General features: G+C 39.1%; 1 protein-coding gene across 2 annotated transcripts in view; it reads left to right on the top strand.

Annotated features, from left to right (window-relative positions):
- Nucleotides 1–10,935, top strand: part of tesk2 (testis associated actin remodelling kinase 2) — a 32,049-nt gene extending 21,114 nt beyond the window's left edge. For both annotated transcript variants that reach the window (XM_080293290.1, XM_026148686.2), the window contains 7 exons: nt 1,042–1,124; nt 3,336–3,420; nt 3,684–3,767; nt 4,618–4,704; nt 6,787–6,925; nt 8,578–9,108; nt 10,494–10,935. In XM_080293290.1, the coding sequence (XP_080149416.1) occupies nt 1,042–1,124; nt 3,336–3,420; nt 3,684–3,767; nt 4,618–4,704; nt 6,787–6,925; nt 8,578–9,108; nt 10,494–10,783 (1,299 nt within the window). In that variant the 3' untranslated portion in view covers nt 10,784–10,935. The remainder of the gene's footprint in view (nt 1–1,041; nt 1,125–3,335; nt 3,421–3,683; nt 3,768–4,617; nt 4,705–6,786; nt 6,926–8,577; nt 9,109–10,493) is intronic.
- Nucleotides 10,936–13,340: the final 2,405 nt, after the last annotated feature.

Below are 13,340 nucleotides of genomic sequence, written 5' to 3'. Positions count from 1 at the left end.
TGTACTAAACAGATAATTGTTTTTCCATTTTCTCATCCCAGGATAATATTCATAAGACTTTCTTAGTGTTATTTAGAAACCTTAAAGTATGTTCAGGTGTGTCCCTGTAACACAGTTTACAAAGAGTTCAGCAGGTTTAGGAATAAGTGGAACCTAAAGACCGCTAACACTGTCACATGTGATATTTTGTACCAAGCAGCTTCTAGTTTTCCAACTTGATCCAGAGCCATGTTGGCGCAGCGAGGGAACATGAGCAGTATGCACTCTGCTGTAAAATCATATTTATTTCCTCTCTTTGCTTTTAGCTCTTCACCTGTGTACAAAATAATAATAATAATAATAATAAGTACCTGCAAAAAAATAAAGCGTGTGAAATTTTCCACTGGACTAGATGAAAACGCAACACGCAAGAAAAGCCTTTTGTGGTCATATGTGTACTCATAGCCTTGCAAATTATACTTCCTCAAATTAATAGAGAGTCTATTTACTTGGACTCATACCGGTCGGGGAAGTAAATGAACAAAGCAACATTGTCTGCTTTGTATTTAGTTAAAGCTATGCACTGTTCTAAAGACTCTCTCCTCTTATTGTACTGTCCTGCTTTATTGGAGAAATTATTTTGTAGTTTACAGAGCAACATGTTGGTGTACCATTTATAAAGGCAGGATAGAAATCTAGTTGTGCACTCACTGTGTCGTATGTTACTCCAGTCAGTAGAGCTGAATGTTAATGTTCTACGTACTCACAGTTTATTTATATGCCAGTCTGGGTAGCTGTGACTACTAAATGTCACAGTTAAGTTACACAGGGGTGTGCAGACAAAGTTAGAAGTGCATGTGCATTAGAAATTTCAATAAACGGCATATTTACAGCCTGTTAATTTAATCTGAAGAGGAATGTTCAACAGGAAAGATGCAACACCATGTACAGTAATGGTGAGGAAGTAGAGGTTTGGACTGGTATTACTAGCTCACAAAAGTTTTTTTGGGGTTTTTTTTTAATGCAACTTCCTCAAGCAAACGTGTCTTTCTGCATTCACAGAACTGCCTGATCAAGAGTGATGACGGCATGTACACAGCAGTGGTGGGAGACTTTGGCCTGGCAGAAAAGATCCCTACCAATCTGTAAGGAGGACTCACTGATCTCAGCACATATTTACACCTGGATCATAACTAGTATTAAAAATAATAAACAGCATTTGGAGGCCGTGCTTCTGGTTTTCTACCAGTGTTACAGTCGTGCTTACTCATACTAACACTGAATCTAAATTGTGTTGTAAAAGGGGCCGGCTGTAACCATGAAGTCATTGATAATTATCACCCAGCGTTAGCTTGATCTGTCCTTGTACCCTTTCATTCACTCACTGTTTTTAGTTTTTACATTTAGCGTGTTTGCGTCACAGCTCTTCTCATCCACCTCGTACTAGACTCAGTAATTTACAGCTGTCAAAAACCACACGTACCCCACGTACTGATCGACAAAGAGTAAGGGAAAACACTGATGAACAGAAGCACATTTAGTAGGTAAAACTGCAGGCTCTTTTTTTCTTTTCAAAACCCCAGATCTAAAATTAGATTGATTTTAAGACAGATGACTCAAAACTGAAGTTTAACAAGGCTGATGTCTGCTAGTACGTAACCAAACTGAGATATCCGTTCGCTTGTTTTATCTGGTTAAAAAAAGTTTATCAAACTTCAAAGCTGTATTGGACCAGTTTTATACTTGCTTGTAGTGGCTACTAACATCTCTAGGTGTGTCACATAGTTTGGTTTATGTAATTTAACTGACTGGGATGATGTCTTTGCAAGGTAGCCTTTTTAGCTTTGTCTTGATTTGTTTTAATTTATCTGCACCACACTTCCATTTGTGTCAGGAATAAATGATCATATTGCTACTCCATTCAAATGCTGCTCATTGTAATGAGTGCCAGAGAATATTGCAGGTCATAAGATTAATATTCTAGCCTGTTTTTTGTTCATTACTGCTCTCCACATGATTATTTTTGTACCTTTCTGTTGTTGCTGTTACAGCTAACTCAGAGTCTTCCTCCTCTTCTTCCTCCTCCTCCTCCTCCTCCTCATATCACTCACAGGGTTATTTACTGACACATAGGTCAGGCACTAACATTAACAGCCGCCTCTACATTTCACATTCTCTTCTTTAGTGTTTTGATAACAGTAGGATAGTATCAGTGCCGGGTTTTACTTTTTTAATCCTGCAGCAGAGTAAAGGAGTGTCTCTGTTTTGTCTTTTCTAAACTATATTCAGGAGCGCTGTGCATAGAGACCAAATAATAACTTATGTAATGCTTTATGCATGTGGATATGTAAACATGTATGGGTGTTACTGTGCTGAAAGTAGCCACTCCCGTTATTATTTATTATTAAGTGGGAGAGTGCAGTTTGTCAGGAAATGATGAATCTTGGCTTGCTTAATCCAGTTTAAAAATGTATGAAGCAAAGGTCATTTAAGTGAACGAATTAGAGAGTTAAGAGAAATGTTACTATATCATTTTAAATGTCATAAAAGGTGATTAAAAGGTCTGCCTGGTAGAGTCAATACCAAAAACCATTGGTAGTAAATTAGAATAGAATGTGGTTATTTGTAAATCTTATAGACCTTATAGACTTCTTTTAATAGCAGTTTGGAAAGTGTCTGAGAACTGAGGAGACATGCTGCTAGACCTTTGTGAGAGAAATATTGTCCCCTTTTTGTCCGATATGCGATTCTCGCTGCTCAAAAATACTGTGTGTTCTTGTTTTGTATTTTTCATTCCATGATGTACCAAATGTTTGCAATTGGTAAAAATCAGCCTGCCTGCAGTCCAGACTCTTCTATGACAAAGCCATGCTGCAGTAATGGATGCAGTATGTTTTTTAGCATTGTCTTGCTGAAATATGCAATCTCTGAAAAAGGAATGGTCTGGATGGGAGCATATGTTGCTCTACAAGCTGCATGTACCTTTCAGCATTAATGGTGAGGTTAGAGTTTGCATGTTTTCACAGATGTTCTATATCCATTTACTCCGCTAATGCACTCAAAGAGGCTTTTACTTTTTAGCACACGGGTAATATAAAGCCTCATGTTGTATTAAACATACTTCCTTTACCCACTTTGTGAACATGGTCAGGTCAGGTCTCTTCCTCGTTCTACACTCACTCTTGCCTTCCTCAAGTTAAAAACAACTCTGTAAAAATATTTTAGATCAGTGAAGCAGGAAAGCAGAGTTCTAGGTTAATCTTAAAACTGCAAAGTTTCTTACATTTTCTGGATTTTTTACTATGATGGCATGTTGAATATAATAAATTATTCTGTGTCTGTGATGGTGTGTTTAGCGCTGAAGGAGAGAAGCTTTCAGTGGTTGGGTCTCCTTTCTGGATGGCTCCGGAGGTGCTGAGAGATGAACCCTACAATGAGAAGGTAGATGTTTATCTTTACAGCCAGTGCTGCTATGGCCTCAGACTGGATTGAACATAAACTTTGATTAGACATTGTTAGAATAGTTTTGTTTAAACCTAAACAAACCCCGATGGAAACTGAATCTTCGGAACTGTTAATAATAGCAGATAATTCGCAGTTACTCTGATCTGAATTGTTAGAAGGGGCAATTTTATATTTTTATAAGCAGTCTTTATTTGCTCTTGCGGGTATGTGTGTAAATATTAACGTCGATCTGTTTTCAGGCCGACGTGTTCTCCTATGGAATAATCCTGTGTGAAATCATCGCAAGGATTCAGGCCGACCCCGACTTTCTTCCCCGCACAGAGGTGACTGCTCATCTGCCTCGCATCAGTTTTCTGATCACATGACCTTGCAGTACTAAGTCTACATGTTTGCACTGTACACAGACTAATCTTGTTGCTATACCGTGCCTCTCACCATGTGTACACAGTAAAACAGTTATTCACAGAACAAAATGAGTGTCAACCATTTTCCCACCCATTTTAGAAAAATATAAGTGAACTTCAAATACTTACTATTTATTCATCTAATGAACTTTCTCATTGTGCTTATGTCCAGGCTCTCTTTGCACAAGGCCGATGTTTACCGTTTATGATGTGAAATATGTAAAAGGCTCAGAATATAGCTGTTCAAGTTAGTTAAAACCACCCTTTTCAGTCTTATTTATAACTGCAGTAGCATCTTACACTGGCATTAAAATTATGAAATGCATGTTAATAAAATACAGAAACTTTGATCACCTGTACATTTGTTTTGCACACCGTTTAACATTAAAATCCCTTACCAAGCATCTACTGTATGCAAGTTGGCATGAATTCATTAAGAATGATAACTGGTCAAAAGGGTAATCCTTTGCATTTCAGTGTGAATTGTGCCCTTAAGCCGGGCTTACAAGTGAATCCAAGTTAATAATAAAGCAGCTGATTATTAGTTCTTGATGGTCTAAAGCAAAAGAAAACTTGGCAGCCAGCAGGATCATGTCAGAGGGATTAGTTTGACACGAAGCTGGCTTTGGCAGCTGAGTTACAGTATGTCAAACATCTGCTGAAGTGCTGTCAGTCTCCGTCTTTATCCCACTGTTAGAATATGAATTTCCTGTTTGTTCTTCATGTATTTCAAACCTCTTTGTCCCTCTCGCTTCGCCCTCCTGACCAGAACTTCGGCCTGGACTATCACACATTCCAGCACATGGTTGGAGACTGTCCGCCTGACTTCCTCCAGCTGGCCTTTAACTGCTGCAATGTGAGTCCATTATACAACCTCATTTTTTAAATTTCAGAAATAATAAAACTTTAAAAAGCAGGATTCAAATAATCCAAGTAGTGTCTGTGAGGCTTCAGGCTGCTCTAAAGGCTCTGTTTCTAAATTTTTTTCCTACTATTTAAATCGGTATGATGTCAAAAAAAGAGCAGATATCTGTCATATAGCCATTTGAGGCCCACCCACCTGCTCTTCAGTCCTTGTGTTTGCAACCAGCAGCCAATTGGAATAAAGTTGGCTTAATAATGGTAGAGAAGCTAACATAGTTTATTTCAGACCAAGTGAAATGAGCGACTTCATCAAAACCCATGAGATAAACTGTGATTCATTTAAAGTGGCTCTTTTAAAGTCCAATAAACAGCTTAGGTTTATTTTAAGCATAAAAACATGTTGTTTACTGGGAGATGTACGTGGTCATTGCTTATCGATTTCCAATCCTCTGCTTTCCATCTTGTGCAACAAACATTCAGGGCTGCTTATCTCTGACCAGCATTTACAGGAAGTAAACAAAACATAACTGTTAAATATTTAAAATTCAATAGAAAAAAATAAATGTGCTTGTTAGCACTAGTTCACTGATAATAAACACCCACTGTCTGCTTGTGAGAAAACAGCTTGCAGGCAGCAGTAGCTTTAAAGTAGCTCATAAAGTTGAGGCTTCAGTCTGTTTTTATAATGTGTTTACCACAAACTCTGCTATGTTGAGACAACATTTCCCAGTTGGCTTTGTCCTGGAGTTTCGACTGTTTTATTTCTAATTAGTTAAGTAACGTTCATTCCCTTTTTCAGAAATAAAGGGGCAATCTGATTATGTGAATAATCGGATTTAGCTTCCTCTCCAGAAGGGGTTCTGTTCTCTAAAAGCAGAGCCACTCACTTGGCACGTTCTGCTTTTCTTAAGTCATATACTGGTTTGTTGTAAAAGTATCTAGAATAAGCAGCAAGTAAATGAAACCATAAAATAAAATATATTTGCTTATAAACTTTAAATGAGATTTTGCTACTTTGTTTTACTCACATGATCACTGAACTGAAAACACGAGTTATTTTTCACTGAAGTTAATTACAACCACAGATGATGAGAGCATTAAAGATCTTACAGCACCCTGCTGATTAAGACTAGATAGGCCTCTTCTATCCCTTCTCATCCTTATCTCTTGTCTTGCTTTTATCATCCTTATTCTTCTTCAAGTCTGTTTCCAAGTCTGTCTCTTTCTGGCATTTCCTTGCGACTTCTTTTGCACTTCTTTGACAGTTAAATATCATCTTTTAGCAACACTTTCATTTTTTTCACACTTTGTATTTCATCCCAGCTGTCCATTGCCAATTTCTTCTTCTTCCATCTGCCTCCCCTTGTTTCTCTTGCTTTTATTTTGCCTCTCAGCTTTATCATTTTCATTTCATACATTTCTATCCTCATAAATTCAGTCAGTCACTATTCTTGGAAAGGAGGGGCTTTCCTGCATAGGGGAATTTTTTGTAATTTTCTCATAGGGATTTTTAGCTAGAGCCAAACGTTAATCAACGGCTATATGATTAAAATATTAAGCACGTTTGAGTTTGCATTTCTGTCACATAGGGTGACTCATGGCCTTTAATGTAAGGATATGATTGTACTTGTATGTGCTGGCACCACCCAAAGGTAAATCTAATTCTTAGCCATAAAATAAACATTTTATTACTAGATTTTATTGCTAAGGACAGTCGAAAATCATAGTGACCTCAGATGTTCATTTTACTACTTGTCTTAGTCTTATACCACAGTCTGCTGAGCAACTGAACATTTCCCAACTAGAGTGCCAATAATATTATAAAACCGTCCTTTCTTTGTGCCACTATGGCACCAACCTGTAAACTACAGTTTAAGGGTTTTGGTGTCATCGAGTAATGTAATGTGAACTATGACACTGTTACATAATCAACGCAGTTTTCATGTTAAGATAAATGCAATTCTGTTTGTGTGTTTCTCTTTACCTAGAAAATAATTTACAAAGTGCAACCTTTGATAATGTTTATTACTGTCACTATCAGCCTTCTCCATATCTCCTTTTTCTTCTCCTTTAGATGGATCCTAAACTCCGTCCATCCTTCTCAGACCTCGTCAGGCACCTCGAGGAGATTTTCGCACGCCTTAAAGTTGAAGATATGGAGCACGAGTGTGTCCTGCTCACTGGGGACAATGACAAGAAAACCATAGCCAAAGGTAACAGTCCCCCCCCCTCCCACTCTCACATAAAACTTCAGCTTTACAGTCCATAAAGGCCACGTCGTTTTATTTACACGAAGATGCTTGTAAATTCCTGTGAGGGGAGGTGAAAGGAGGGGAAACTGTAAGCAAACAAGGCAACAGAAATTTCCCTCACCTCACCCTTGCCACTTACAACAGTACAGACTCTGCTTGTCTTATCTTCTCAGCCTGTCAACTATTTCACCATTTATCCAATGTCCAATCCAACTCTTCTTTTTCCTCCTAACACCACAGTGCTTCTCATCTCAAATTTCCCACGTGTGGGACTAATAAAGGTTATCTTATCTTATCTTATCTCAAAGCAAACGGTCACTTACAAAGGTGCTGTTTACACTGCCCTCACCCTAAACATACAGCCAGGCTTGCTCAGGCCAGATTTTGCTCCTTCCAAACAGCTTCAGCCATGTAATAGCCCTTATTTCACTGACGTCTGTATTCACTATTATCGCACTCAAGCGAGCTATTTAAAGTGCATCATGTTAACATTTATCTGAGTGTCCCTATCACTGACCCAGAGCTCTAACCGTGAATCACTTTGATTCCTGAAAATATAAACTTCATCCACGGTAGAAGAGGAAATTTGGTCAGAGATCAACATTCCTGCTTGAGACACTTAATCCATGCAGGCCCAGGTTTCACTTCTAATTTGGTCCCGCGTAGAGCCGCCTGCATGTCTGACACATCATGGAGTCACGAGGAGCCAGTAATGATTTTGTTTGGGCAAGCCCCAGAGCTTCACACCCCCCCCCCCCCCCCCCCACTACATGTTATGTCACAGCTGTGACATAAAACATTTATACAGCTGTCAAGATTATTGTTTTCTTTTTATCCGATGAAGGTGGCAGAACATATAAAACGCAGTCTTAGCCTGCTGGCATGAGGGTGATCCCTCATGTAGCTGTTACTGTGTGGAAAACAGGGCCTGACTGTGACACCTCTCATCAGCTGTTGGTTGTTACATCATAAACTTCCTTTTCGCCATTCCTCCTCCCCTCTATGTACCCATCATCCTCCTCCACCTCCTCCATCTCCCTCTCTCTGCTGATAACATCAATGTTTCCCGAGACCAGGATCGCCCTGACAGTAGGAAATGTTTCTGTTGCATAACGAAAACGTAAAAGCCAAATATTTTTCCAAAGGAGCCTTTTTTTAGTCCACATGAGTTAAAAGAGTTTCCTGGAATAAAGGAGACACCTGGGGGTCCACTACAAGCTTTGAGAGGAGCTCGTTTTTTTTAGATATATTTATGCTATGCTTGGAACCGTCTCAGTACTTAACTTTAAAAAATATTTATACGAGTAAACCCTTTGTTTTTGAACAATGTTTAACAACCACCGGCGAGACGGTTTCTTAATCCTGCCATGATTCCAGCGCTGCGAGAATTAAACCCGACCACACCACTGAAAACGTCTGTTTAAATAATCTCATGCAGCGCCTTGGGAAACTGTTAACATACATTTAGCCTATTCTGCCATCTAGTGGTTTTAAAATATTCCTGCTTCACCTTCTGTATGGCTATGTCAAAAAAAACCCTGAAATACACTTCTGTATTTTCTGTAGATTTTATGTAAGATGATCACAGAAAGCTCTTGTTCTCTTCATTTAAGGGGAGAAGATCCAAGGCTTCAAGCGAGGGAATCCTCTTGGTTTCCAGAACGATAAAATCCCTCCTAAATCACCCCGCCCCAGACGAAACATCTGGCTCAGCCGCAGCCAATCGGACGTCTTCTCCTGCAAGCCAGGAAGAAAAGTCAATGTCCAGGACCCTTACTATAACCCCCCTACTGCCAAGAGAGCCTCCAAAGCCCGCAAGATCAACCCTTTTACAGCCCGAGAAGATCTGTGCGGGGGGAAGATTAAGTTTTACGATGTGCCCAGCAAGTCTGTCTTCTCCCTGGTGTTTGACCTCCACTCGCCACCTGGAAGTGTGTTCAGTAACCAACCATGTGCTCTCGGGCCCGGAAGAGCCCAACAAGAGGCGTCTTATTACTGGCAGCAGCTGCCGGGAAGACAGTGTCACTCCTTACCGGTATCGCCCCAGCTTCCTCGCTCTGAGATCTTCCACCTCGCCGCTGCTGTTAGCACCAACAACGGTTCTGTTAACTGTAACTCCAGTCAGCTGTCCACAACTCTTCTAGGTGAGCTCAGCGAATGTTTGTGGAAAGATAAAAGATGAGCTTCAAGTAGAAAACAATCAACTAAAATTAGATTTTAGTTTAGTTTAGTGGCTAATGGTCCCTCTTTGAAGTGACATGTCAGGGACATTTGTGATTAACCAAGCAGTTTGCATGTAGCATGCAGCAAGCATTGTAAATAAATAACATTTTTAATTGCTGAGTGTGTAAGTAACTCTTTGCTTTGCGGTTTAAATTCTAAGCTACAGGATTGTGAACTCATAATATGCTTCTTTTCAGCTAAGAGTGCACCATACATGAGGCGAGTAAGGTGATGATAACCAGAAATAAGGAACTCATGTTCAGTGCTGCTTTTGAGCAGGTTTTAAATAAGAGGATAACACGTTATCTTCTGTCAGTGATGACCACAGTAACGACCAAACCATATGTGTCATATTATTACATTACCTGTTCACTTTTAGGTTACTGTAACAGACATGAGTCATCATCTGTGAAGTCAGTTTCATTCCGTCTGTTTCATATAAATGAAACGGTGTGGGCCATCTCATTCTGCAGGAGCAGGAACAGAACAGTCTGTAATTATTAGGGCGAGTTTCCTCGTTCATCAGTTTTTGCTCCTTTAGTGTAGGTTGACAAGTTAATGCGATTATTTAAGTGTACATCTTTTGGGATGCATAAGAAAACTATTTGAGTTCCAGTGCAAAGAACACTGGAACAAGGACCATTACCATATCGCTATGGTAATGGTCCCACATAATTAGTAGCTAAAGTTTGGAAACTTGCATGGTTTAAATGATAAGCATGAGGGTGATGAATAACTGGCAATATTTGTCTGCAGACGCCGTGTGTGACCTTATTAAAGTCGTCCTTTATGATCTCAAAATAATAATGCACTTTGAATGTCGGACAGGAAATTCCAGTGGCAGTCAAATAGAGCAGCCATGTAATTGATAGTAGCTTTCCATGACTTAGTGTCACCGATTTACCCTATTTACACAAGTTTAAGTTTAGCCATAGATCAACATGTGTGTCCTACTCATAGTGTGAGAAATCTGTGTTCATCTGATCAACAACACTGCATCCAAACTACTTCAGATTTGGTTTGATGAATTATCAGGAGCCCGAGTTAAGTGCACTGCTGAGTTTGATGCTGCTTGGATGAAGGATGTGACAGACACACACACACAGACACACACACACAGACTATTTTTGTTGCTGTCCTTTTTACAAAACAGTAACTTTATGATTACCTATATATGATACATTAATGGACATCTGTAAATTGTAGCTACAAAGAGTTAAATTCAACATAATTTACAAGTACAGCAGTCTTTTTGTTGTAACCTTTTATCCTTACTCTTTCGGCTTTTTTTTTTTTTTTCTCACAGGTACTAACTCACGGTCTGATGCAGGCCAAATGGGAAATGACATCCGGCAAAAGGTGGCGCTGAGCAGCTGGACGAAGAAATATGTCGTGGTTGAAATCCCACCCTACTGCGGGCAGAGAAGAGGGGAGGACGACGGGGAGGTAGAGGGAAGTAAGGAGGACTCGTTAAGGGAGAGCTGGTCTCCGATGATCCCCAGCAGTGAGAGAGACAGTGGAGAGGCCATGGACTGCTCGAGCAGCCCGGAGGACGAGCAGGAATGGGAACGGGGGACAAACACATGCCCAATGTAATGCACCCGCGCAAAATGTGTCAACACACTGAGGTGGTGGAAAAGAAAGCGGGGAGGACTCTGACTCCACAGAGGCAGCCGAAAACGGCTTTTAAAAGTAGACTGGACACATTTCAAATTTTTTTGGAGAATAAAAGATAAAAGGAAAAATCACTTGATTGTGATCTTTCAAGTGAATGTATCACCTGTTGACTCAATCAAGCACACTTGATTTGGATAAATAATTATTGTTCAAAGTTTCCACCCAGGTGTGAAAGTCAGCAATAGCACAAAAAGCTTTTTATCAACACAACGGACCCTCTGCATAGAGATTATTTTTCTGAAAAGGTTGTTTGTATTTAATATTGTGAGATGTAGATTTTTTTCTTTTTCCTCTAGTCAGTGTTTTGTCTATGAGGAGAGGTATTGAAGAGCCATTGTGTTGTGTTTAGGTTTTGATACTTTTTGTGTTCATTGAGAAACAAATGCTTATACTGAATCAAAAACCCCCGCATCAGATTTACAAGACCGTACGCTGATATTCAGATGAGAACGTGCCTAAAAGCACTCACGAGACCGATGTTTAATCTCTCCCCCAGGAGAAAAAGGGTGACAGAGTTAAGGGTTTGTCAGTGATTTCTCTGTGAAATTGGGAAAAGGGTGGTTCCTCACTGCTCATTCCTGCCAATTTAAAAAAACAACCTGGTGTCAGGCGACTGAAATCTTTCAGGAACATTTCTTGTTCTTTTGACATTTTTTAGCCCGCTAACTTTAAAGTACAGAAAAAAGAGGAGAGATAAACTAGTCAAACGAAAGCCAGCCAGTCTAAGCATTTTTTATTTCTACCCTCTGTAGGCAAACATAGATATTGTAATAAATGTCTTGTACATCTGTCAGGCCAGATTTCCAAAACAGTCCCTCCAAAAAAGAAGCAAGCCAAAACACAGGTTATTTACTTGGATGTGTTCCAACTCAAGACAAGTTTAAAGCCACACGATGCAAATTTTAAAGAGCAAAACTTAAATAAAAAGCCAAATCTGAGATCATACCACGACAAAGGCTGAAAATCCTTCCACGCTATGCACTGAATTATCCCTGGATTCAGAAGGATATCTGGATCTAGCTTCATATACATCTCAAAAATATATCACAACTCTGTCTCCCAGTTTTGATCATGTAAAGTTTTGATGCAAAGTTTCCAGTTTTTCGCCATCTCTCGCTGGTGATAAATCCTTCCAAAAATTCCCGCATCTAGATTTGTACGTACTCCAAAAATTTATCACTTCTGAGTTTGCCAAGTCTCACCACTGATTTAAAAAAAAAAAAAAAAAAAAAGAAGGGAAAAAAGAAGATAAAATAATAATATTAAATAATCCGTCCATAATATTTGAGTGCTTCTACTAGCAGACGAACCATCCAGTGTGTGATGGGTTTGAAGTAACAACCTGCTTCCCACTTTACTCTTCTGATTAAGTATTACAGGATGAAGCTACTGAAGCATAATTAAATCCACTTTAAGGTTGATAATTGTAGCAAATGTTGGTAAACTATAGAAAGACGGGTCTTACGTCAGACTTATAAAAAAAAAACAGGATTACTGTAAGTCATACAAACAGTGTTATCAAACAGTCCTTACAGATTTGTGCGTTGTCAGAAACTTTTCATGGTGGTATTGTTTTAACATTGCTGATACTGAAATCACTTTACTTAAAGGACTCAGTTGATGATTGGGTGTAAATATGTTTTCCAGTTTAACATCATAACCTGGAGTTTCAAAGTCTTTCATGGTGACTTTCTGCTCTAGTGGAGGGAAAACATTTAGGCAACAGGAAGTGCCGCAAATAAATGCAGTTGTTATTTGGTAAAACTGAATAATTACAGCGTACAGTACAGATTTTTTTAAAGCTGCTAACATTTGGTTCGCTTTGTTTAATGAACTATGAGACCCTGTGACTTGTTGTACTTTACACTCCACTGAATGTCTGATTTGAATCAGTCGTCTTTAGTTTTTCCATCTCCACCTTAATGAGTATTAAAATCCTTGTAAATGTCTATCCGAACAGCTCTGTGTACAAACTAAATGGCTCATAAAGATTAGATTCATAGTGTTGAACATCAACGCCGATATTTTTTCCTTTGTGTGGCTTTTGTTGCGTTCTGCTGATCTCAGTCTGATCCCTCTAATAAGAACTAAAATGCACACATAGAGTGATATATAGAGTCCTGTCCTGTCACTACTCCTCTATGCAACTTTTATCACAGTTTTACAGGATAAAAGATCTAATTTCATATTTATATTGAAAAAAGTAATGTCTTACCTTTGTATATTTGTGTAAAATGTTTGTGGTACTTGCCTTGTTGAATACAGATTAAGATGTTTTTTGTTTTTCTGATTGAATAACAAGTTTGCCTGAGTTTTTCTTGTCTTACTTCAGGATGACTCCCGTCACCCTCAGAACTCACACTTCAGATTCCAGAGCCTATTTTAGCTTTCAGAAAAGGTCAACCAGTCAGTCTTTAATCGGTTTATAATCACCAATAACCCTAACAAGCATCACTGAGTTGGAGGAGGAAGCTAG

This window comes from Astatotilapia calliptera, chromosome 18 (genome assembly GCF_964374335.1).
Source record: "Astatotilapia calliptera chromosome 18, fAstCal68.1, whole genome shotgun sequence".
NCBI classification, from domain to species: Eukaryota; Metazoa; Chordata; class Actinopteri; order Cichliformes; family Cichlidae; genus Astatotilapia; species Astatotilapia calliptera.
The sequence above is the reverse complement of the archived record's forward strand: the minus strand, read 5'-3'. Positions and strand labels throughout refer to the sequence as shown.